The 27389-nt window shown below is 33.0% G+C and overlaps 1 protein-coding gene across 1 annotated transcript in view; it reads left to right on the top strand.

The window, feature by feature from the left end:
- Positions 1 to 26598, top strand: part of LOC145261201 (neprilysin-1-like) — a 268434-nt gene extending 241836 nt beyond the window's left edge. The window contains exons 18-22 of the mRNA XM_080119541.1: positions 4110 to 4240; positions 13838 to 13903; positions 16735 to 16830; positions 23467 to 23543; positions 26277 to 26598. Coding sequence (XP_079975667.1) covers positions 4110 to 4240; positions 13838 to 13903; positions 16735 to 16830; positions 23467 to 23543; positions 26277 to 26376 — 470 coding nt within the window. The 3' untranslated portion in view covers positions 26377 to 26598. The remainder of the gene's footprint in view (positions 1 to 4109; positions 4241 to 13837; positions 13904 to 16734; positions 16831 to 23466; positions 23544 to 26276) is intronic.
- The last annotated feature ends 791 nt before the right edge of the window (positions 26599 to 27389 follow it).

Raw genomic sequence — 27389 nt, forward strand, 5'->3', positions numbered from 1 at the left:
ATATTCTGTACTTTCACCTAACAATTTACTGAACAAAAGATACGGTAAACATTGAATTTAACTTTAAAAATTATTTTATTAATAGCTCGGTCCGTATTCTGCATAAGCACCAAGGTTTCTTTCCAAAGAACCTTCCCTCCATGAAGCACAGTACCATGGAGCTGCTTCCCGATTGACTACAACAGCTCGGTCCGTATTCTGCATAAATACCAAAGTTTCTTTCTAAAGAAACTTCTCTCCATGAAGCACAATACTACGGAGCTGCTTCCCGATTGACTACAACATAGCTTTTGTCAAGTTCAATGTTAAATAATTCTGTTGAGCAGTACTATTTAATAATTAAATCCTGTTATTTCACCCAGTGTTTTATGATCGTCTTAGAATGTTTTCATTGTTCCATTGACAATCCTTATCCTCGAGTGGTCTTAATCCTTATCCTCGAGTGGTCTTTAGTCCTTGATAAAAGGTTATTCATTCGTACAAAAATATTTCTACTATTACATAAAAGGAACTTTGTATGTGTGTCTGTGCGTGACATCGTTCCCTATGGACTCAAAAAAGGCTGGGCCGATTTTTATGAAATTTCACATGGAGGTACTTTATGTGCCTGGCAGTGTTCTTAGATAGGTTTTGTATCGGAATGTCTTCAATAAGTATCGATAATTGAAATAATCCGATGAAAGAAGAGACAGACAATTTTGACCAAAATTAACAGCCCAACATCTCAAGTGCCTTGTAGAAATTTTATTGCGACACAATCCGAAAGACCAGACATATAAAATCAACAGTAGGTTCTTTAATATGATAGGGGCACGTTCAAAATAAATGCTTCTATTTAAAACATAATTGCACTATGATATTTTATTTTTTTCATTTTAAACTTAAATTCAAGTTATTATCATCGCACAAGCAGTAAGACCAGGCATATAAAATCGATAGTAGGTTCTTTGAAATGACAGGAGCGCGTTCAAAATAAGTATTTCTGTTTAAAGCACAATTGAAAGATGATACTTTACTTGAATTTTAAACTTCAAAATGATTTTATAAAATCAACAGTAGGTTCTCTACAGTGCAATGTAGACTACAATATATTGTTGACTAAGTCACTGCGAGAGGCATATGAAGCTTCCTCCCAGTGCATCGCGATAGGTCCCCAACTAGAGCAGGCAATCAATCGATTTGATTGAAAAGTTGGCGATTTCATTGATTTCGATGACAATAATATATGAGTGTCAAACATTCGTTGGTCATCATTCACTCCCGAGCGGCGTCGGGTCACTATGCTAGTTAAATATAGAAAAGTAACAGACATGCAGATAATGTCAGCTGTATTCAATTACGAAATTTTGTTTCCTTCACAGAAGTTATTAGAGCAGTAAACACACCTCCTAGGAAATTCCGGATGTGTGTAAGACTTGAAATCTAATTGGATAGATAATGATTTATGTTGAGTGCTTGAAGCCTTTTGTAGGAATCCACTTCGATATTATGTCAAAAGACTGTCTGCTTAAATTAGTTCCATCAATTCCAATTTATTGACTAGCAGACAAATGTTGTCAGAGGGCACAGGGTCTCTATGGAGACATACTTTTGAATGCAAGCTGGATTACGTTCAAAACGAACAGATTTTCTTGTTATGACGCGTTTGAAACCCGTATAATCAACACAATAGTGTGACTCTCGTATGTATATTGCGTCGAATTTCCAATTTATAAACATTTTACAAAGTGTCCAATACATTGGACCGAGAAACTGAAGGGGTTGTATCGCAAACTGATTGAAACACGGTTGATTGATGGACAAAAGAAAAGTTTATTTCAAAGTCAAGCATGAAATATTGATTTTGTGGGACAGAAGCTATGACAAAAGTCCTGAATCTGACTGACTTTACTTTATGTATTAGATTGCATATATATATATATGTATTAGATTGTGTATATATATATATATATATATATATATAAAGCGTATGATAGCAAGAAAGTCACAAACACAAAATAAGAAAAATTAAAACTAGATTTCTACTTAAATATAAAAGGCACTTTATCTGTGTATGAGTGAGCGAGTGAGTGTGTGTGTGTGTGTGTGTGTGAGAGAGAGAGAGAGAGAGAGTTTCCTATGGTTTCCGAAACGGCTGGGTCGATTTTTTTTTAATTTCACAAAAATGTATTTCATGTGGTTGGTAGTGTTCTTAGATAGGGTTTGTATCCTAATGACAATCAATAATCGAAAAAAATCCAATTGAAGAAGGAACAGTCTAATTTTGACCAAAGTTAACACCCTTATACAGCCTAACATCACAACTGAATTTGAGAAGTTTCATCCCTGCACAAGCAGAAGGGTTTGGCATATAAAATCAATACAGGGACATGTGTGAAATAAAGGTTAGAGCACAATTGGACCATGATAGTTGAATTTTGCATTTGAAACTTTAACCCAAACCCTTATATATACATAAAAAATAATTTTATAAAATAAACAATAGATTCTCTACAGTGCAATATAGACTACAATGCAGTGTGAATTAGTTACTGCGAAGAGGCATGTAAAGTTTCCTCCCAGTGTATTGCGGTGGGTCTCTGACTAGAACAGGCAATCAATCAGTTTAATTGAAAAATGGGCGATTTCACCTATTTTAATGAAAATAAAAGTATTGAAAGTATGAACTATTTATTGATCTTCATTCAATCCTGGGAAGTGTCGGGTCTCTCTGCTAATATATATATATGGGGGTGGAGTTTGTTGGAAGGGTGCCACCTTTGCCTTGTTATCTATAAGGAGTAAATATCTACACTAGGTATTTACCTCTCACCCACTGTAGAGGGGATGTGACGCAAAGTTAGAAGGTGGTAAGCATCTAGCCCGTGTCCTTAAAAAAGTAGCACTCTGGCCCTGCAAAAAAAAACAAAAAAAAAATACCTGAGTAACCCCCGGAGAGGGCGCCTAAGACAATAAGCAAAAAGCTTGCTCCAATTCTAATCTAAAAAATGTTTCCATTTCTAATCTGAATGTTTTCAAAATTGATGTTGTCTTTTTTACCTTTACTTTTATATAATGCCAGATTTTTCTCCTCTTCTGACGAGAAGCATTTTGCGTCAGAAGACCATGGCCTAAAGAGGTTTCTCCCTTGTTCTTCATTTTGTAACTCTTATTGATAATGTAATAAAGTTCCTATATAACGTTTATTTTTTAAATATTGTTAATTTCAATGTATACCATTTTCATTTAACGGGGTCAGACTATTATGATAAAAACTGAATCACCGTTAATTTCGAGTAAAGCCCAATGTATCTATTTTATAGGTGCAGAGCATATATAGTACAAAATTTTGTTGAAACTTATATTTTTTTTCTTTTATATAACTCTTGTTTATTTCATTCTGGATCTCTTCATTGCATCTTTCGTTAATGGGATAACAATTCTATGATTTTATGTTTTCATAGAAATTTTCTTTCTCGTCAACTCGTCAGATATGATTTCCATCCGATGTTACCAACAAAGAATTAATTTTGTACATGATAAACCTGGCGCGTTCGTTTGGGGAAAAGAAATTCCATTCCCTCGTTGTTGGGGATGGAATTTCTTTTCCCCAAATTGATCAATTCACGTACACTCCTGACAATGTTTGCATAATATTATATATATACATGTGTGTGCGTGTCTGATACTCTAGTCGATTTTGACGCATGAGTTGCGCCGCAACAACTAAGTTGTTCAGAAAGGCACACGTGATTTGTTTATAGTGGCGAAGGTTTTGTGCAGAACCAAAATTCCCAAATTCGACAAGATGCACAGAAACAAAGTCAGAAGTTACATTGGTTGAAACGTTGTGAGATAAATCTTCATGTAAAAAAAAAAAATAAAATAAAATAAATCCCAAAACTTTATGCTAAATTGTTTTCAATTTTGATATCCACCAGTTCTTTTGAATTGAATGTCCTTTTTTTTTTTTTTTTTTTTTTTTTTTTTGTAAATTTTTTGGATTTTATGGGTTTTGTTTGTTTATTTGTTTTTATTTTTGGGATTTTATGTTTTTTTTTGGGGGGGGAGAATTATGGTTTTTTAAAGTCTTTTTTATTTTATGTTTTTTTTGTTTTTGTATTTTGTAGGCAGACAATATGACAAGCACGGGAATTTGAAACAATGGTGGAAAAACGATACAATAGATGCGTTCAACAAACAAGCCAAATGTATGGTCAATCAGTATTCGAGTTACGTACTCGAACAAATCGGATTACATGTAAGTAAAGACATCATCATCATCATCATCATCATCATCATCATCATCATCGTCATCATCGTCATCATCATCATCATCGTCATCATCGTCATCATCATCATCTTAACATTCGCTGCTGGCTTTAAGAAATCCGCTGTAACTTTTATTTTGTTGGACTATAATTCTGAAATAGGCTTTTCTTTTGCTAAGAATAATGATTCAACGAGCAATATTCGATTTTGTTATTCAAATGCTAATATCATGAGCGTGTCCTATTTAACGTCCGTTTTACATGCTGACATGTGTTGGACAGCTTTAAGAAATTAATTTGTAAACTAACCTTTCTCTGGCCAGGTCTTAAGGTTTAATTTTCCACTGAGGTCATCAGAACTAAGCCTGTCTTTACACATTACAAATGCATCGTATCATTTTCATATCATATTATCTCCATGCAACGCATGTCCTCAACCCAAACTGATCAGGTTTCACTTCCATACACCATCACACTGCATATACATATCTGACAGAATCTTTCGTTGGTCGACACTAGTTATACAACAAAAATCTTAATTTTCTTTAAATCTTTTTTTTTTCGTTACTTAATTATTTCACCAGTAATCTAAACAACTAATTTATACATGTTGGTTCAGCACATACACTGGACGGATTGAACCGGCTTCCACTAAAGGAGGAAGTTTCCAGGGAATATTTAATTTGCAAGCAAACCCTAGTAGAATGTATATTGTGCTCAGGTGAAATGATTTTAACAATGGTTCTTTTTGCAGTTATTTCTTCCGTATACAGCGCCTGGTATTCTGGAACGGTCACCCATCCGATAGTGATCAGATTCAATGTTGCTTAACTTAATGAAAACCGATGTATGCCATATGATTTATATATGTGTGTTAATATTGGTTTAGAAGGAAATTTACACACAATATTACTAGACAATAAAGCAAAAATATTTTATAATTTACTATGTATGTACATATTTTATAACTTACTATGTATGTTCATACTTTATAACTTATTATGTATGTTCATACTTTATAACTTACTATGTATGTTCATACTTTATAACTTACTATGTATGTTCATACTTTATAACTTACTATGTATGTACATATTTTATAACTTACTATGTATGTACATATTTTATAACTTACTATGTATGTTCATACTTTATAACTTACTACGTATGTTCATACTTTATAACTTACTACGTATGTTCATACTTTATAACTTACTATGTATGTACATATGTTATGACTTACTATGTATATTCATACTTTATAACTTACTATATATGTTCATATTTTATAACTTACTATGTATGTACATATTTTATAACTTATTATGTATGTTTATACTTTATAACTTACTATGTATGTACATATTTTATAACTTACTATGTATGTGCATACATTATAACTTACTATGTATGTTCGTACTTTATAACTTACTATGTATGTTCATACTTTAGAACTTACTATGCATGTACATATTTTATAACTTACGATGTATGTACATACTTTATAACTTACTATGTATGTTCATACTTCATAACTTACTATGCATGTACATATTTTATAACTTACTATGTATGTACATATTTTATAACTTATTATGTATGTTCATACTTCATAACTTATTATGTATGTACATATTTTATAACTTACTATGTATGTTCATACTTTATAACTTACTATGTATGTTCATACTTTATAACTTACTATGTATGTTCATACTTTATAACTTACTATGTATGTTCATACTTTATAACTTAATATGTATGTTCATACTTTATTACCTACTATATGTGTTCATACTTTATAACCTAATGTCTATGTACATATTTTATAACTTACTATGTATGTACATACTTTATAACTTACTATGTATGTACATACTTTATAACTTCCTATGTATGTTCATATTTTAGAAACTTCGCCACATGCTTAAAAACAAAATTTTGATGCTTATCACGATCTTGGGCTAGTCATTCATCTGAGAAGAGCAGCATGGTAGTCTCGCCCCATTCTTTTTTTTTACATAGGAGTTACCACTTATCAAGGCCTAGAGGCCACTCGAGGATAAGAGTTAAAGAGTGTTCAGTAGTCAATGGGACAATGGCGTAGTAATTGTTAGTAGTTGAAATTTGGTAAATTGGATTAATTAGGGAGAACGGCTCACCAAGAACTTGTTTATGTTGGACTTGAAGACGGCCATATTGTAATCAGCAGAAATGCTGTTCTAAGAAAGAAGCCTGGTTCATGGAATCTACGTTTAGGTTTAGGCACAGATAAAGAGTGGGGAAAATTATTGATAGTGTTTTCAGCTAGTTTTCAGCCCATTTCTTTAATAATCGTCTTGTGATTTCTTTACATAACTGGAATTTGGTGGTCGAAAAATATGTCCAAACAATGTTAATCTCTTTTTGTTTTTTTTGAATAACATTGTTTATAGATCAGTTAATATTGAGTCTCCTTCTCATATCTGTACTACTCCATCTAATCTTGAAAATTTACTCCAAGCATAGTTCTTAAACATTTCATTTCAAAGACATTGAGATTCTTCTCATGCTCTGCTAATATAGTCCATGTTTCACTTGCATATACAGCAATAAAAATACTTGCATATACAGCAATAAAAACTATAAATTGCATATACAGCAATAAAAATACTTGCATATACAGCAATAAAAACTATAACTTGCATATACAGCAATAAAAACTATAAATTGCATATACAGCAATAAAAATACTTGCATATACAGCAATAAAAACTATAACTTGCATATACAGCAATAAAAACTATAACTTGCATATACAGCAATAAAAACTATAAATTGCATATACAGCAATAAAAATACTTGCATATACAGCAATAAAAACTATAAATTGCATATACAGCAATAAAAATACTTGCATATACAGCAATAAAAACTATAAATTGCATATACAGCAATAAAAATACTTGCATATACAGCAATAAAAACTATAACTTGCATATACAGCAATAAAAACTATAAATTGCATATACAGCAATAAAAACTATAAATTGCATATACAGCAATAAAAACTATAAATTGCATATACAGCAATAAAAATACTTGCATATACAGCAATAAAAACTATAAATTGCATATACAGCAATAAAAACTATAAATTGCATATACAGCAATAAAAACTATAAATTGCATATACAGCAATAAAAATACTTGCATATACAGCAATAAAAACTATAAATTGCATATACAGCAATAAAAATACTTGCATATACAGCAATAAAAACTATAACTTGCATATACAACAATAAAAACTATAAATTGCATATACAGCAATAAAAATACTTGCATATACAGCAATAAAAACTATAAATTGCATATACAGCAATAAAAATACTTGCATATACAGCAATAAAAACTATAACTTGCATATACAGCAATAAAAACTATAACTTGCATATACAGCAATAAAAACTATAACTTGCATATACAGCAATAAAAACTATAAATTGCATATACAGCAATAAAAACTATAACTTGCATATACAGCAATAAAAACTATAAATTGCATATACAGCAATAAAAATACTTGCATATACAGCAATAAAAACTATAAATTGCATATACAGCAATAAAAATACTTGCATATACAGCAATAAAAACTATAACTTGCATATACAGCAATAAAAACTATAAATTGCATATACAGCAATAGGAATTGTCACTTACATATACAGCAGAAATTATTACTTGCATATACAACAATAGAAACTATAACTTATATATATAGCAGTAGGAATTATCTTGGCAAATAGTCAGAATAGCAGATGACAGCAATAGGAAGTACAAATGTATTTTTAAATCTTAAATGAAAAGTCTTCATATGTCTTTCCTGTTCCATATCTTTCTTTCTAGATGTCCAAATGCAGAGAGTGCTATTTCTATTCTTCTGCTAATGTCAGATAAGGATCCCAGAACTATTGAGCTAAGGAAGAGGATCGTTTTTTTTTTGGTTTTTGTTTTTTGTTTTTTGGAGGGGGTGGACAGATATAAAACTTAGTACAGGGTGGGACGATAAAATGGTCACCCTAAAGAAAACATCACTACAGCTTTATTTAAAACCTTTTATTGAAAAAATCAACTCAGGTAACTTTATTATGTAGTACAGCTGACATCTATTCTATGTAGCCGCCTTCAGCCTCAATCACCACTTTGATATAGGTCCAGAACTGGGATTATACCTTTTCCACAATCAGCGGCAAGAACTTGGCGAATACTCAGCAGATGACAGCGATCAGGCTGGTTTTGGTGTTGTGGGAGGTCATGTTGGTGATATTCTCAATGTATAACCAAACGAAGTAGTCTAGCGGGTTAAGGTCGAAGGAGGAAGGGAACCAGTGAGAGAAGGGTACAAAGTTGTAGTACTCCTTCTGAAGCCAAGCCTGGGTCTCTTTGAACTTGCGGGCTGGCGTCGAGTCTTGTTGTCACACACAGGGTCTGCCAGCAATTACCTGATTGCATCAGGGGATGACCACACTCTTCAACACATTTAGGTACACTTTGGTGTTGACTTTTAAGCTGACTTCAAATATTTGAGGTGGCATGATGTGGCCCTCACTTGAAATTACCCCAAAGACCATAATCATGGCCGGAAACTTTGTTTTCATCACTCTGGGCATGCCCTTAAGCGTTGAACCATCCGGATTTGCATTTTGAGAGTGCTGGCAATAGTCCTGCCATAACTTGGATCAGTAGAGAGCATGAGTTGTACAGTGGCACATCTCCAATCCCGCTCATTGAACATTGTGTCACTTTCAGACATGATAGAAAGCTTCTATCGCTCTTGGGATAGGTACATAGCTGGCCAACTAGTAGAAAGTCTGCAACAACAACAAAAAAAAGAAAACCGGTTTTCATCAGACGGAAATGGAATCATGTCTTTTCTATGGTGACAATTTTATCGTTCCAACCTGTATTTTATTGATAATAGATCTTGATTAATTATTAAAGCCAAAAGTTTAAAAAAGGACGCACCTTGATCCAAACAGACTGTTGACTTCATGCTGGAAACTGACAACGACAAAAGAATAAAAAATGAACACACGTTGCAAGGTTTTTTCTATTTACATACACACACCTCGAGAAAGACTGATATTTACACGTAAGTAATATTGCTTATATTACAAATAAAAGAGGAAGTTGCCTCATAAAGTAAAAAATGCACTCAAAGGGAAATAACTGTCAATAGAATTTCACAAGTTCCAAGGGAGATAATCAAAGCAGAAGACCTTTCTGTGCACTATCATACACATTGTATGTGTTAGATGTTTTCGATAAAGACTTGGCCGTTGGGTCAAGATCAAAGTGTAGTATCTGCCGGAACAAATACTGCAAGCAAAGACCATATGTGGGGGAAACCCCACATATAAGACCTTGGTCAATGTAGGTGCAACCCTTCATACCAATTGTCACTATCCAGCTCCCCTACTCCCCGGGGAGCTGGTCCCCATTTCTCCTTCACTCCTCGCATTAAAAATCGGCCTTGTGCCTAATTTGCTCAGTGGGGAAGCAAATAAATACCTGGGTCAAGATCAAAGTGTAGTATCTGTTCTTCAGATACTAAACTTCAATTTCTTGTTCTCTGTTAGTGGAGGAGAAATCCTTCATGACTGAGACAATTTTTATTTTTTTATTCCTTTTATCCACATTAAAAAACGACCCTGGTGTCTAACTCTGTCTCGTGGGGAGGCATTGTAAATAGGAATAAAGAATGTTGATCTGTGTTTGTTTCAATGGTTTTAAACTAAACGTTTCTGGCTCAATATGTACACATAGAATACAGGCCTAAATGTTTTTCTTGGTAATATTTTACAATATAATTTTATATATATATATATTTTTTACAAGGTTGTCACCACTTATAAAGGCTCAATGGCCACTCAAGGATAAGGGTTAATGAATTTAAGATGGTAGTGTAGTAATTGTTAATAGTGTAAATTGGGTAGAATTTGATTATTTAAGGAGATGGCTGAACAAGCATTTGTTTGCATTAGACTTGAAGGCTGCTATACTGTAGTTATCTGGGAAGCAGGCCAATGGAACAGTGTTCCACAAGCAGGCAGTTCTTGGAAAGAAACTTTGTTTGTGGAATCTGCATTTAGATTTAGGCGCAGATAGAGAGTGAGGGAAATTGTTGATAGTATTTGTAGTTTGTCGACTGTTTTTTGTGAAACTCTGGCAAAGGGGGGGCATAGATTGGAGCTCAGACGAGCACTTACCATGAAAACACGATAGAGCAAAGACATGTTTGCAACGTCTCTTCTGTGGGAAAGCGTTTGCAGGGAAAAGAAAACGGCATCACCTACTAGGTTTCGAAGCCAATCTTGAACTCTATCAAGATAGGATAGGGCGCGCCGTTCAGCTCCTGCCCAGATGTAGCAACAGTACTCTATTTTAGGGCGTACTTGGCTCTTATAAAAATAGAGCATTTCATCGGCAGTGAGATATTTACCGGAGCAGTAGAATGATCCAATCATTTTTCCAGCGATATTGGCAACAGATTTGATGTATGTGCTTCATTTCAGGTTAGGAGTGAAGGTAAGCTGCCAAAGATGAGAGCCTTTCATTTCAATTGGGGCCTATTAGGGATGGTATATTAAAAGGGTTTTACAATAATATCGTTAGGTTTTCAGATGTGTTATTATGTCTTTCCTGCACTAAATCAGTATTTTTTTTTTTTCGATATCCAAAAGTAGAAGTTGCCATTCTTATCTTTCTACTAATGCTAAATGAATATTTTAGAACCACTGAGCCACTAAACAAAATTTTCCTTTTTTTTTTTTTTTGTAGGCACACTTGAAACTTAAGTTTGGCCGATCAAAACTTTAAATTCTAATGCATACTTAAACATGACAGACCAATCGAGTGACAAAGATGCTTATAGATGTGTTTGGACTGATTTTAATAAGATGCATCATTCGAATGTTTATGACAAATAGATTTCAAACTTAAGTGTGATAGACCAATCAAAACAATTTTTTAAATTTAAGCATGACAGACCAACGGTAATTCTGTTTCAAACCTAATCGTGACAAGCTGACAAAAATTGTATTCCAAAATAATGATGTTCTGCCAGTATAGTCAATATTTAAGTTGCATGTACTGCAATAAGAACAATCAATGCATTATAATGTTTTTTTTTAGTTTTATTTTAACATATAAACCATCATAAGTTTTATCTTAACATTTAAGCCATTATAAGTTTTATTTTAACATATAAGCCATTATAACTCTTATTTTAAAATATAAACCATCATAAGTTTCATAAGTTTTATCTTAACATATAAACTATCATAAGTTTTATTTTAACATATAAGCCATCATAAGTTTCATAACTTTCATTTTAACATATAAACCATCATAAGTTTCATAAGTTTTATTTTAACATATAAGCCATTATAACTCTTATTTTAAAATATAAACCATCATAAGTTTCATAAGTTTTATCTTAACATATAAACTATCATAACTTTTATTTTAACATATAAGCCATCATAAGCTTTATTTTAACATATAAGCCATCAAAAGTTTTAACATATAAGCCATCAAAAATTTTATTTTAACATATAAACTATCATAAGCTTTATTTTAACATATGAGCCATCTGCAGGAGAAAAGACAATATCAACGGAAAGAATGATAAACATTGATCCATACAAAAATGTATCAATTTTTATTGACAAATCGTTAGGACTCAGCTCATATCTTTCAATTGTAGTTATGTCTCTTTCTTCCTGAGGTTCTCATAGACAGATCTGCTCTTGAAGAAAAATCGACTCTGGAACTTCTTGGTCTTTCTTTCTCATCAAATCCTTATTGGAGTCCATTTATTAGATCCATTGCCCTTTCTGCTTCCCATAAAGTTGGGTCTTTTAATCGCTCTGAAGACTTTCTCACACGTGAGGCTATTCTCTTTCTCTACAAATTCTACTATCAGACCATGCATGGAGTATTGTTGTCATATTTGGGCTGGTCAATCTCTGTCTCGTTTGAAGGTTCTTGATAAGTGCAAAAACGTATCCATAATTTGATTGACTCCCACCCTTTTTTTTTCTCTGTAACCTTTCTCTCTCACAGACGTGATGTTGCTCGTCTCAGTTTATTTTCTATAAATACTACTGCTATGGCATATGCTCTTCAGAATTGTTTGATCTATTCCCCTGCTTCTTTTGTTCCAGCACTTTACTGTTTGGTTACTTCATCATAATACAGCTTCCTATTCCAGTAGCCGCTGACTGTTTACTTCCTTCTTTTCTAGATTATGGTCAAATTATCTTTCATCATTGTTCACTCTTTACATCAAGTGGCTTCACGCCTTGTCAGGAACGATTTCCATGAAAATACATAGGAAAAACTCTTAGATTTACGTATCTGAATTTTTGAGATGAGGATTGGTTATTTGTATTATTATTCATCAGACTACTGTTCTCATCTTGAGTGTGATTTTCACAACGTTTCGGTCGATATAACCTCCGAACTTCTTCAGGTGTATCTTGTCGAACTCAGGAATGTTTCTGTCGAACTTGGGAATTTGAACGGAATTTCAAACAGGACCCTTTATTTACTTCACGGGGGTGTTCCATCAGCCATGACTGAATAGAGGTCCTAAGTAATTCGCAAATGTATTTTTCGGTCACCCATGCTGAGGATTGAACCTTCAACCTCTTCAAGAGAATATCACTTTTACAATTGATTTTTCCCAGTACTCTAACCACTGTGCCACGGGTCCTTGCAGACAGTTCTAGTACAAATTTTAGGAGCCTTATACCTACTTTTTATTTCTAGTTGTAAATATCACCATTTATTACTAATTATTAGATTTAGCATCACAGTAGACAGATAAATAGTGAGAGAGTGACAGAAACGAAACTGATAGGCACCGTATGAAATAAGAGCAAGGGTTCAAATGACATGAAGAGAAAGAATACAAGAATGAGAATAAGACAGAGATGAGTCGCTTGTTGAGTTAATTGAAAATTAAAGCTAATTAGAAGAATTAAAATAAAAACGAATTTAGATATTTTGATCATATGACGAGTTTTTTTTGATAAAATGCACAAATGTATCTGCAATTTAATTGTCCCACTCTATATTTTTCTCTATAACCTCTCTATTGCATATTGCTAGTCTCAGTCTTTTCTATAAATACTATTATGGCACGTGTTCTTTAGAATTGTCTGATCTATTCCCTGCTTCTTTTGTTGCAGCTCGTTTGACTTGTTGGTCTCGGTCTTCATCAATTCACTGTTTTAATACTTCATTGTAATACAGCTTCCTATTCCAGTTGCTTCTTTCCAAGAACTGCAAGGTAGTGGAACTCTCTTCCTGCTCATTGTTTTCCTCCTACCGTCAGCTTGAATCTTTTCAATAGACATCCCTTGTTTTTGCGATAATCATCTTCTATTCTTGTTAGCTCCTTACAACAAGTAGCTTCATGTGTTGTCTGGTGAAATTTCCATAAAACATTATTTTTTAATATTGCTTTGAATTTTCCATGTTTGTTTTTCATTTTATTTGCTTTTTAATTTGACATATTTTTGGTTTCATTACAGATCAAAGGAAAAAACACTTTAGGTGAAAATATTGCCGACAATGGAGGATTGAAACAGGCGCATTGGGTAAATTTCAATTGAAAAGATATACATGCCTTTACACACACACACACACACACACACACACACACACATCTAGATATATAGATTTTTCAGAGTTAGACACAAATAGCAATGGATTTGATTTCTATCAAATAATTGGGTGTAAGTAGCTTCTCAAACTTTTAATCTTTTAATATACGAGAATTTACTAAGAATTTTAAATGCTTCCAAAGGAAGCTACCATCAAGAAAAGTGTTTTGGTCTAAGTGTGTCATAGACTGTATACGTTCCAACTCGTTGCTTTGTCAACTGTTCTGTGCTCAGATCTACAGAACTTTGGAATTGATACAACTTAGTTGGAAATTTTGGCAACTATCCAGTCGGAAATTTCTTTCTGCTTTGGCTTGAGAAAATATTAACTTGATCAATGAGTAGGTACATTTTCTTGTTGTGCTGTGTCCAACTTATATTCTGATCAAGCAAGTTAGAAAAGAGGATTGTATCCTGATCACGGCACCAAATAAGTTCCAATGAGTTGCTCTGTTAACCGTTCTACACTCTCGGTATTTAAAATATCCATCGAACTTTGGGTGTGTACACAACTCAGTTATAGATATCGGCAACTGACTAGTCAGCAAATTCTTTCTATCTTTGCCTAAGAAATCATTGTCTAAATCTATGCATAAACTTTTTCATTGTTCTGTGTATGAAATAGGTTGGGAGAAATCAGTCTTGCTATGAATAAACTACAAAGAAAACGAGTAGTATCCTGGTCACGGCACCAAATGAGTTCTAATAGGTTTTTCTCTGCTACTAATTGTTCACTCGCACTACATTTTGAAAATCCACAAAACTTTGGGTGAACCGAGTCAGAAATTTCAGTAACTGACCAGTTAGCAATTTTTCCATCATTGCACCTTTTATTTTAATGTATGCGATGGACTTTTTCCATTGTTCTGTGTTTAACCTTGGTTGTGAGAAAGCAGTCTGGAATTAATAGTTGCATTAAAAAATAACATTATTGTCTTAAAAAAATATACTTTACTAGCAGGCCACTCGGCATTGCCCAGTCATAAGATACGTTTAAATATGATATTTTAATTCATGCAGATATTTATTATTATAGAGACAATTTTCTATTGATTATTATATTAAACCTAACAGTAATGATATTAAGACTAAAAAAATATATATATGACTTGGGTGCCATCAGCTAGAATCAAAGCCAAAACATGCAACTCTTCACCCCTCATTCTTTAGCCTCTGAGCCAGAACCATATGCATATATATATATATATATATATATTTCGACATATAGAGGTTCTTACAACTACGTCTATTTAGCCTTGTGTGTGAGTCGCACTTGGCATTTCAGTCCAGCCAATGATCTACAAAGAAGTTCATAAATAATGTAAGAGTGTGAATTGTCGGATTATGGGACAGCGGATGATAATCTATTTCTTTCACTAGTTTGATGCAATTTGACAAAGTTTGACAGTGTATTTATAATGCCATTGAAGCATGTAGACCTCCATTCATTACTATCAATCGCAGAGTTTTCGAGGCGCAGGATTTATTTCAGTAGCCAAGAGATTGCTTTTTAATTTGTCCTTGTACCTAAATAATGATCACGATGACGACTGTCAAGTTGACTGTACATGAACATTTTTGGAATGAATATGTACACATGTATTTGTAAGTTGTATTAATAAAACTTTCTAACCTGCTTCAGCTTGTGTCTTTCTGTTACCTCTGCATTATACAGCCTTCTACACATTCCATTTAACTACATACTATACAATGCTTCAAGCAAACTACATCCACCTCTTCCCGGCTTTGTCCGGGTGTTTGGAGGTGCATGTGGAGCAAAAAAAAAAAAAAAGCGGTCAATTTTTTAAACTTTGACCCCTATTATTATTGTTTTTGACTCAAATTAAGTTATTAAGTTAGATCCATGTCCAAGGAACCTATATCTAAAATTTTAAGTGTTTAGACCAAAATTGTCGGAGGAGTTTGGTAGAGTTCTCAAAGGTCAAATCGTTGAACTTTAACCCCTTAACAACCAAATTTCTGGCCGAAAATCGATCACAAAGATTTTCCCAAATCTCAGTACACTGTATATCAAATTTCGAGTCTATAGACTTAAAATTGACAGAGTTATTGCGTAGGGATATGTACACAGACACACAGACAGACATGTTAATTTTTATAGATAGATGGATAGATGGATAGATAGGGTATTTATTTGCTCCCCCACCGAGCAAAGTACGCATAAGGCCGATTTTTAAAGTGAGGAATGAAGGGGAAATGGGGACCAACTCCCCGGGGAGTAGGGGAGGTTGATAGTGACAATTGGTATGAAGGGTTGCCCCTACATTGACCAAGGTTCTTATATGTGGAGGCAACCCCACATATGGTCTTTGCTTGCAGTATCTGCCAGAACAGATACTACACTTTGATCAAGGCCAAGAACAACAGAAAAAAGGCAACCCTCTTTTCTGTCTGTCTGTCTCTCTCTCTCTCTCTATATATATATATATATATAGAGAGAGAGAGAGAGAGAGAGATGGATAGATAGATAGATAGATAAATTCACCTGTCATCCCTTTTTTAAAAAAAATGAAATCGCCCGATCGTTGAAGACAAGATTCAAGCAAGCAAGAGTTTTATGTATATTATTATATTTTATATAGATTATATGTTAACTGACGCGGTGGGTCCATACCCAATGTAAAATATGAGATAGAATTTGTTTTAAACCTATCATAAACAACTGTATTGTTCTCAGACCAATTTTATGTCATTTTTTTTTTTTTCATTTGTTATGAAATGTACACTTTTTTTTTATTTTGCAGGCATATAACCGATGGGTGAAAGAGAATGGAGCAGAGTTGCCGCTACCGGGCGTCAACCTTACACATCAGCAATTATTCTTTCTCAACTATGCAAGGGTGAGAATTTTTTTGTCTTTTTTTTTTTTTTTTTTTTTTTTTTTGGAAATTGTAATCTGAAAATCACAGCCACGTTACACAAATTAGTGTTGGGAGGATTAATCAGAATCGAAATCGAGAAAATAGGAAGAATCGGAACTTTTAGGAGTATTGGAATTGATACCGGAATCGGAAAAATCAGTGCCTCTTTTCCGATGCCAAAAACGATTATTTTCGTTGTTTATTTTTTGTACTTTATTTTGTTTAACACTTAATTTTCCATTGTAGACTAAAATGAAATGAATTGGCTTTTTTTTTTTTTAGTTTTAACTGCCAGAAAAATTTTTAATCTATAAATCATTCTAACAAGTGCTTGTTTTACATTTGGGAAAATATATGCATGTGCAAAATATTTGAAAAGAAAAAGAAAGGAATTGTGTTGGAATCGAGAATTTAAAACAGAATCAGAAATTTAAAACGTGATCAGCAATTGTATTTGAACTGATAATTGTATCAAAATCGGCAATTTAGAACAGAATCTGAAATTGTATTGGAATCAGAGAATTCAAAACAGAATCAGTTATTGTATCGGAATCAGGGAATTTAAAACAAAATCGGTAATTGTATCCAGATTAGGGAATTTAAAACAGAGTCAGTAATTGTATCGGAATCAGGGAATTTAAAACAGAACCAGTTATTGTATTGGAATCAGGGAATTTCAAACAGAATCAGTAATTGTATCAGAATCAGGGAATTTAAAACAGAATCAGTTATTGTATCGGAATCAGGGAATTTAAAACAGAATCAGTTATTGCATCGGAATCGGTAAAAAATCACTAGTAAAATTCTCCTTTAACATTTCAACTTTTAATAATTTCAAAAGATTATGTTTCATCACTAATGAAGCAGTACATCTCTTTTTTATATAAAGTGTAAGGTACAGTGATGATCATATTTATTGGCACGGTAAAATAAAAGTTAAATTTTGTCTAATAAATTCTAAAAAAGGGATTAAATTAAAGAAAATAACAAAGTATATTATGTATTTTTAACTGGTTTTTCCGATGCAGCAATCGGATTTTAGAAAAAATAAATAACAAAGGAACAACAAACATAATTGCAAAAAACACTTGTTCAAAATTATTGGCACGGCTTTGTTTTTCTTTTAGTATCAGTATAATATCAATCAATTTCCGGTTTACGTGCTTTCTGAACTTTTTTATAGCCATATTATGCTTGTTTAACGCTAATTCAGTGAATAATTTTTTTCAGATAATTTTTAGATAGCGATTTATTTAAACTATTATAAGTGACTAAATTATAATTTTCAATCGCCATGGTTAAAACTAAGGAACACAGCGAAGACGTCAGGAAGCTTGTTGTAGCATGCCATACCAATGGGGAGGGCTATGATAAGATTTCAAAGAAGCTAAACCTTCCAAAATCCACTGTTAGAGCCATAATAAACAAGTTCAAATCGCAAGTCCACGTTATGAGTTTAGAGGGTAGAGGGAGAAAAAGGATTCTTTCCCCAAGGGATGAACGGAAAATTGTTCGACAAGTAAAACAAAACCCAAGGATCTCTGTTGGGGAGATTGTTGATGAACAGAGCACCTCTGGAGTGAATGTATCTCGACATACAGTTGGTAGAGTTTTGAAGAGAGCTGGTTTAAAAGCATGTCGTCCGAGAAAGACTCCCTTATTGAAGCCTATGCACCTGAAAGCAAGGCTAGCCTTTGCAAAACGTCATATTGATAAAGATGTTGCATTCTGGAAACGTGTTCTATGGACTGACGAAACGAAAATAGAGTTATTTGGCCATAATAAAGTGTCTTATATTTACAGAAAATCTGGCGAAGCTTTCCTGCCTAAGAACACCATACCCTCAGTGAAGCACGGTGGAGGCAGTTTGATGTTTTGGGGATCCTTTGCTGCCTCTGGACCAGGGCGACTTGTTAAGGTCACAGGTAGCATAAAAAAGGAAGATTATGTTAAAATATTGGATGAAAACCTGAAAGACTCTGCTAAAGAGCTCTCACTTGGTCGTCGTTGGTGGTTCATGCAAGATAATGACCCAAAGCATTCGGCTAAACTGACTAAGAAATGGCTTGAGGACAATCATATTAATGTTTTGGAGTGGCCATCACAAAGCCCAGACCTTAATCCAATTGAAAATTTATGGAGAACATTAAAATTGAGGGTAATGCAAAGGAAGCCTAAGAATCTTATTCAATTGGAGGATTATTGTCAGGAAGAGTGGGCTAAAATTACTACTGAAGAGTGCAACAACTTGGTTGTAAACTATGAAAAGCGACTGAGGAAGGTAATCAAGGCCAAAGGCTATACAATTGATTATTAAATAAATCGTGCCAATAGTTTTGAACAAGGGTTTTTTGCAATTATGTTTGTTGTTCCTTTGTTATTTATTTTTTCTAAAATCCGATTGCTGCATCGGAAAGGCCAGTTAAAAATACATAATATACTTTGTTATTTTTTTTAATTTAATCCCTTTTTTAGAATTTATTAGACAAAATTTAACTTTTATTTTACCGTGCCAATAAATATGATCATCACTGTATATAGATTATATGAATTATATATATTATATATGTATGTGTATATGTTGAGATGTCTGTATACCCATGATTTACTTCTAAACTAATTAACAAATTTGGAATTTCGGAACACAACTGCTAGGTGTAAGGAGTAATGATGTGGACTATATTCAGTTTAATTTAATTTTATAAGAAAAAGTTGTAAATACTGACAAGAAGCACATCGAGAAAGTTTATATATATTAGATATTTGTGAAATTATAAAAATCACGAGAGAATTGGCTCCGTAATAATAAATATGAGATCTGCATAAATTAAAATATCATATTTAAGCTATTTTTCGACTGGGCAACGCCGGGTAGGCTGCTAGTATTTATATATATCAGAATTTGAACTCGTAGAGCACACCGTTCTAGTTATTAAAAATTGTAAAACATAATTTGGATACTTTTCTGTTTATTATTTTTTTTTCGTCAATTCTCACACTTACTCTTTAATTTATTATATTTTCTGATACTCCTCAATTGCTTTTTCTTTTTTTTCTTCTTCCTTCCCTTTTGCAACTCTGAGGGTCACATGGTTTGTGTCTTGTCAACCCTGACCACAAACGGACAAAAAACTCCTGTGTACTGAATCACATCTATTTTTTATAATAATTTCTTTAATCCCGACCACCACCACCACCACCTTCTCCATAACTGTCCCCTTTCTGGTGACAGTACTTCTATTCATGCAATTATTTACATCATTTGGTTATCATACACGTTGTAATCTTTTTTCAATCTTCTTAATGAACCTTTCATCACAGCTGGTCACCTTCTAGAGACTTTTATTTAATTGGTACGAGTAGTAACACTATTCTGCATTCCATAAAAGATATTTTATGTCAGTTAATTCGTTTCTTTTTCCCCCTTTTTTTTTTTTTTTTTGCAAATAGGAGTCACTACTTATCAAGGCCCGGAAGCCACTCGAGGATACGGGTTAATGTAGTCAATGGGACAATATCATTAATAGTGGAAATTTGGTAAATTTGATTATTTAAGGGGTCGGCTCCTCAAAGAAATTATTTATGTTGGACTTGAAGACGACCATATTGTACCTATTTACTATGCCTCCCCACGGGACAGAGTTAGACACCAGGGTCGTTTTGACCATATTGTAGTCAGCTCGAGAGCAGGCAATCGGAAGAGAGTTCCACAGCTGTATGCAGTTCTAAGAAAGAAACTTTGTTCATGCAATCTACGCTTAGGTTTAGGCACAGATAAAGAGTGGGGGAAATTATTGATGGTGGTTTCAGCTAGACAAGTGTTTTTTCATGAAAGTTTGGCTAGGGGGAACCATAGATTGGAGATTAAATGACCACTTGCCATGAAAATTATGAAAGAGAAAGGACAGGCTCGTAAAGTCTTTTCTACGGGAAAGAGGTTGTACGGAAGAGAAAAGGGTATCCACTTTTAGGTTACAAAGTCTATTTTGAACTTTGTCAAAGCAGGATAAGTGCTTTTTGAAAGAAGGTTTTTCTTGAAAGACAATTTTCCTACTACGTAGTGTTATGTAAAGGTAATGTTTTGCTGATGCCCCGGGCAAACCTATTGATCGTTGATCTAAAAGACTCAAGTATAAGTCCTAGCACTGATAAATATTAAGAAAAAAAGGAAGTCTAAATATGGTTCGATACACCAACTAATTTGGTGCCCAGGCCAATTTTTTGATTGTATACCACAAACACACAAGTATAAATCCTGGTACTGATAAATATTATGAAAAAGGGAGATTGTTTGAATATGGTTAGATGCCTCGATCAATTTGCATGTCCGGGGCTAACTCCTTAATTGTATATCCTAAAAACTCAAGTATAAGTCCCCATGTAAAATGTTACACTGGAACTGTGTCATTACATTTCAACCACTCAGACTCGCACGTTGTCTGGTACCGTCGCAAAAAAAAAAAAAAAAAAAAAAAAAAGAAATAATAACGAAAAGAAATCAAAATTCGACTCTGCATTTTTTATGTGCAAATAAAATGAATTTATTTGTGGTTCTTGCAAAATAACACATTCCATTTTCTTTCAAAATTATTTTCACACATATATGATGATCGACATTGTTTACAACGCTCCACTATATTACATGTACTTTTTTTTTTTTTTTAAGTTTCTCTTTCTGCCACCCAACGCCAGCCATAGTCAGCGCTTTCGACTTCACCTGTCCATCTTCCCCGGCATGTAGTTTGCTTCTCTGTTCGACCACGTGCTTTTCTTTTTTTACTTATTTTTCTCTCCTCCTTCTTCTTCTTCTTCCCATGACGACAATGTATGCGGTCCTGGATATGACCTAAAACTATATCCGATGGTGAGGCCCCACCTTGTGGGCCTTGGGGAATGTGGAGCCACCCTTTAATTGCCATTGCTCCCAGGTCCACTCTGACCTGGAGTGGTAGTACCTGTTAGGGTCCCAACTATGGGTTAAATAGAATCTGACATTAAAAAAAAAACAGATATACTCCATTAAAAATTGTTCCTTAAAATAACTAGATTCGGCATTAAATAACCTGAAAAGGGTTGATATGCCGTAAAACAAAACCAACCAACCAACAATGTATGCCCACTTGACTGCTGCTGCTGATATTTTCACTAGTCAGCTATCCTACGGCTGCTGCTGATTTTCTCACACATACGTACTATGCTACACTCATATAAATATTATGAGACCGATAGTTTGAATATCATTGGATGCCTTTCCAATACTGATAAATAAGTAAATAGTGGTCACAAATTCACTTCTTAAAATGGAGACATTTTATCAGTCGTAAATATGTTTTGGCATGGGACAATTTCACTTCATCAATTACTAATGCTACGGAAGCTAATCGTGGTAAAAAATCTATTATTAACAGATGTGAGTTAAAAATGATTATTTTAGAAATTGCTTGGATTAAAAAAAATACCAATTACTTAATAGAATTCATTTATATAAAAAATAAATAAAAGAAACATTACACGTTAGAGATGATCAATACTTGTGAAATTTATCTTTATTATTGCATTTGGTGTCTTCCATACAAATCATCTTCCTTCACTCAGTGGCATTAGGAAGTCAGGTGATCTGTTAATGCTCATGTCCGAATTCTTGGTTGTGTGATAAAAGCACCCCCCCCTCAATTTGGAAGAGAAACAATTTTATTATCTGTATTCCAAATCCGAATATTTATGATGTAAAAGACGCAATCCAATCACGTTTTCGTTTCTTGTCAAGGCACAAGTTATTCCCTTTGGAAAAGATGAAGAGACAATAATTCTTTTTAATAAAAAATTTTATTATGTATTTTTCCTCTGTTAAATAACACTTGTTTACGTCATTTAATGATGATGATGATCGACATTGTTTACGTCATTTAATGATGATCGACATTGTTTACGTCATTTAATGATGATCGACATTGTTTACGTCATTTAATGATGATCGACATTGTTTACGTCATTTAATGATGATCGACATTGTTTACGTCATTTAATGATGATGATGATGATCGACATTGTTTACGTCATTTAATGATGATGATGATGATCGACATTGTTTACGTCATTTAATGATGATGATGATGATCGACATTGTTTACGTCATTTAATGATGATGATGATGATCGACATTGTTTACGTCATTTAATGATGATGATCGACATTGTGCTATTTGTCAATTATGTTACATTAAATTTAAGAAACACAACTTATGTTAAGTAATTTGTATTTGTTGTCATTGGCGTTTAATGACTGGCGGTGTAAATGATCATGGGTCATTGGATCATGTAAATGACTGGCGGTGGGCTGATAAAAAATGATGGATAAATTTGAGAAGATTGGGCTGAGAATAAAAAGGAGAAAGACAGAAGAAAAATAATTTTAAAGTTGATGAAATAGAGAATGGCGGAAGAATGTGTCGGTAGAGTCCTTTTTTTTTAACAATATATATCTTTAATCTGACGGTCATGTAATAAAAAAAAGGAAGAACTAATTTTGACACAATGTATACCGGCCAACGCCAGTATTTTAATATTTTTATTATTATTATTATTTTAATTTTATTTATTTATTTATTTTTTGTAGATTTGGTGTGGAACAATGCGAGACGAGGAAGCATTAAATGTGATCCGAACGGAAGGTCACAGTCCGGGACCAATCAGGTATTTTATTTACATTTGTTATTATTAGAAGAAAGAAAAAAAACAAAACAAAAAAAAACACGAATTTTGTTTCGTTTGTGTCATAAAAAATATTTGCTAAAGTCTAATTTTACAAAATAAAAATAATCTACAATTCTTTCCCATTTTTTTTTCATTACATTAGAAATTAGATTGATCTCAAATATTAATTAAAAAAAAAACAAACAAACAAACAAAAAAAGAAACTAGGAAAACATGACCCGTCGGGTCATCCATTCAAGTCAGGTTAAATTGTTTGATTGGGGAAAAATGAGTTAGCAAACGCAGTTAAATTTTTAAGAAAACAAAATGACAAAATTCAAAATCGATCTATTTCTACTCACTCATCGGAAGGGCCAGAATCATGCAAAATGCAAACTGTAGCATCCAAAGCCAGTGACGTTACCATTGTACCAACGTGACACGCATATAACCCGATTAAAAATTAAACTAAGATAAGCGTACAAAATGTATAAGTTTTTTTTTCCATTTTGACATGTTTTTGACCCCCTTAAAACAATTTTAATGGCCCGTAAAAAATCCAATCATTTGAGGTCCCTAGTGCTACTCGGCGACTTTTAGTTTTGGAAGAGAGAGTTTGAAAATATGGAAACAGACAGACCAGACCAACAGATTGACAGACCGACATATAGTCGTTTGCATATTAGATATCATTCATTCTCCAGGCAACGTCGGTTCTCCCTGGTTATATATATATATATATATATATATATATATATATATATATAAACGGCTACATGCCTGTCGGTCTGTCTCCATATTTTCAAACTCTATCTCCTCCGAAATTAAAAGTCGCAGAGTAGCACTAAAAAAATGATTGGATTTTTTTTACTAGCCGTTCTTTTATGGGTCTTTAACTGGTTAAAATTATTTTTAAGGAGTCAAAAATGGGTCAAAATTGAAAAAAAATCGTTAAACATTTTGTCCATTCATCTTAGTTTATTTTTAATTTTCAATCAGTTTATATGTGTTACGTTGGTACAGTGGTAACGTCATCAGCTTTGAATGCTACAGCTTCGGTTTCCATTCTAGCTGATGGTACTTAAATACTTTTTTTTTTTTTTTACTTTTGAAATCATTACTCTAAAATAATATAATATGAAATCTGGACACATTATAATATCATATTTAAGCGTATTTTACGCCCGAGCAAAGCCGGATGCCCCCTCCCCCGCTAGTGTATATATATATATATATATATATATATATATATATATATATATATATTGTTTTGAAAAAAGAAAAACCGAATGAATTTATGAAATGATCAACGTTTCGTCCCTTATTGCAGGGGACATCTTCAGTATATGAAAAGGAAAAATGCAGAAGAAGAAAACGATCATAGACCATACGCGTAAATGAAAAGAAAAACAGTGTTAGAATCGTACCCATATCGGGAAGGACACAATGTGTGTGTATGTAATATATATATAATATATATATATAATATATATATATATATATATATATATATATATATTAACAGGGAAACTCGATGTGGGCTGGGATTGAATGAAGATCAACGAATATTTCACACTCCCATATTTTATTGTTATTGAAATCAGTATATTAGCCCATTTTTTTTATTAAATCGATTGATTGCCTGCTTTAGTTGGGGATCCATCGTGGTGCACTGCAAAGAAGCTTCATATACCTCCCAACAATTACTTAGTTAAGAATACATTGTAATCTACGTTGCACTGTAGAGAACCTACTGGTGATTTTATAAAATTATTTTTGTATATAGTTGCTTAAATTAAAGTTTCAAATGCAAAAATCAACTAGCATGCTTCAGTTGTGCTATAAAGAGAAACATTCATTTTGCACATGCCCCAAATCTTTTCAAATCCACTTGTGATGTTAGAGTGTATAAGGAGTTAACATTAGTTAAAATCACCTGCTCCTTCTTTTATCGGATTTTTTTTTATTATCGATTATCAATACTTTTTTATTATTATCGATTATCAAAACTTATCAAAGACATTCTTATACAAAATCTATTTTAGAACACTGCCAGACGCATTTGTATAATTTTTTTTAAAAATCGGCTGAGCTTTTAAGGAGTCTACAGGAAATGAACACACACACACACGCATAGAAACACACACAAACAAACAAGCACAGAAACACACATGCAAATACACACAAATAAACACACACAGAGAAAACACAACCATAAACACTAGCACACAAACAAATAAAAAAACACACAAACACACACAATCATAAACACACACACACAATCACACAAACACAACTATAAACGCACACACACACATGCAAAAACACACAAACAAATAAAAAAAGCACACACACAAACACACACAATCATAAACACACACACATGCAAAAACACACAAACACAAGCAAACAAACACACATACGCACACACAAAGTTCCTTTATATAATAGTAGAGATATATGAATATGACACATTTTTTTTACAATGTTTATGTGATGGAATTTGATCAAAATTAAAATAAGGATTCTAGATATACGATTTATTAACATCATGATACTTGATGCAATCTTCCTTCTTATGACATAAAATTGGTGCAAAGCTCTTCTGTTTATTGGAATTCATTTCTCAAGTCTTAAGACGAACATTCTTTCTAAACGTATAATAACAGTTACTTTTACAGATTTCAATTTTCTGTAACTTATTTTTTTTTATTTTCTGACATTTTCTTTCAGAGTCAAGGGACCATTGTCAAATTCAGTGGAATTTGCCAGAGCTTACAAATGCCCAAAAGGAAGTGCCATGAACCCTGTTGAGAAATGCTGTGTCTGGTGAAAATTCCTCTTCCTTCTACTCCTTCGACGTCTGATATTCCTTTCTCTCTTTCTAACACCATTTTTCAACATTCAACTCAAAGAGACACCATTCGTTCAGAATGTGTAACGTTCTTTAAAGTCATTCCAGAATTCTTCACACGAATGTGGCGAAAAAAAGAGGCCGTTTGTACATTTCTTTATCTCACAATTGTTTTTCTTTTCAGCCCACCCCAACCCCGCGTTTTTCAACATTCGACCCAAGGGCACCATTCCCTAAAAATTCGACCCAAGGGCACCATTCCCTAAATCTGTGTGACATTCTTTAAAAACATTTCAGACTTGTTCACACAAAATGTGTCCAAAGTAACTGCTTACAAATTTTTACCTCATAATTTTTTTCTATAGAAAATTCAAGTCTGTAAAGCATGTTTTGACCATTGTTTTCATTTATTCATTTTTTTTTTTTTGGCTATCTTGCTCATTTCAACTCTCTAGTTATTATGCCTACCGAATGTCACGGTATACTTTTCGACTTGTGTAAGGGAAACAATGTGTTGTATTATTTTGGCTTGTTTTTTTTTTTATTGTTTGTGTTTTGTTTTTATTGTTTATTGTGTTTTTTTTATTGTTTATTGTGTTGTGTTATTTTTTTTTTTCACACAAATAAAAATTTGTTTTCGTTTTTTTTGTTTTTTTTGAAGTAACAAATAGAATTAAAATATATTACAAATTATTTTCATTTTAATTTTCTTTTATTAATTAACAAATAATAAAATCAAACAATGTTTTTCATAAAAGCACACGAATTATATTACAAATCTAGGGTTAGGTTGGGGTCATGGAAACATTTTATGCAAAATCAGTAATAATCATATGCATAGTCTTTACCTTTTCTAGCTTGGCCTTTTTCTACAATTATATAAAAAGAAGTGTGTGTGTGTGTGTGTGAGTGAGTGAGTGAGAGAGAGAAAGTTCCCTATGGACTCGAAAGCGGCTGGGCCGATTTTTATGAAATTCCACACAAAAGTACTT

The sequence above is a fragment of the Euprymna scolopes genome, chromosome 37 (genome assembly GCF_053919585.1).
Source record: "Euprymna scolopes isolate OS-2025 chromosome 37, ASM5391958v1, whole genome shotgun sequence".
Lineage (NCBI taxonomy): Eukaryota > Metazoa > Mollusca > Cephalopoda > Sepiida > Sepiolidae > Euprymna > Euprymna scolopes.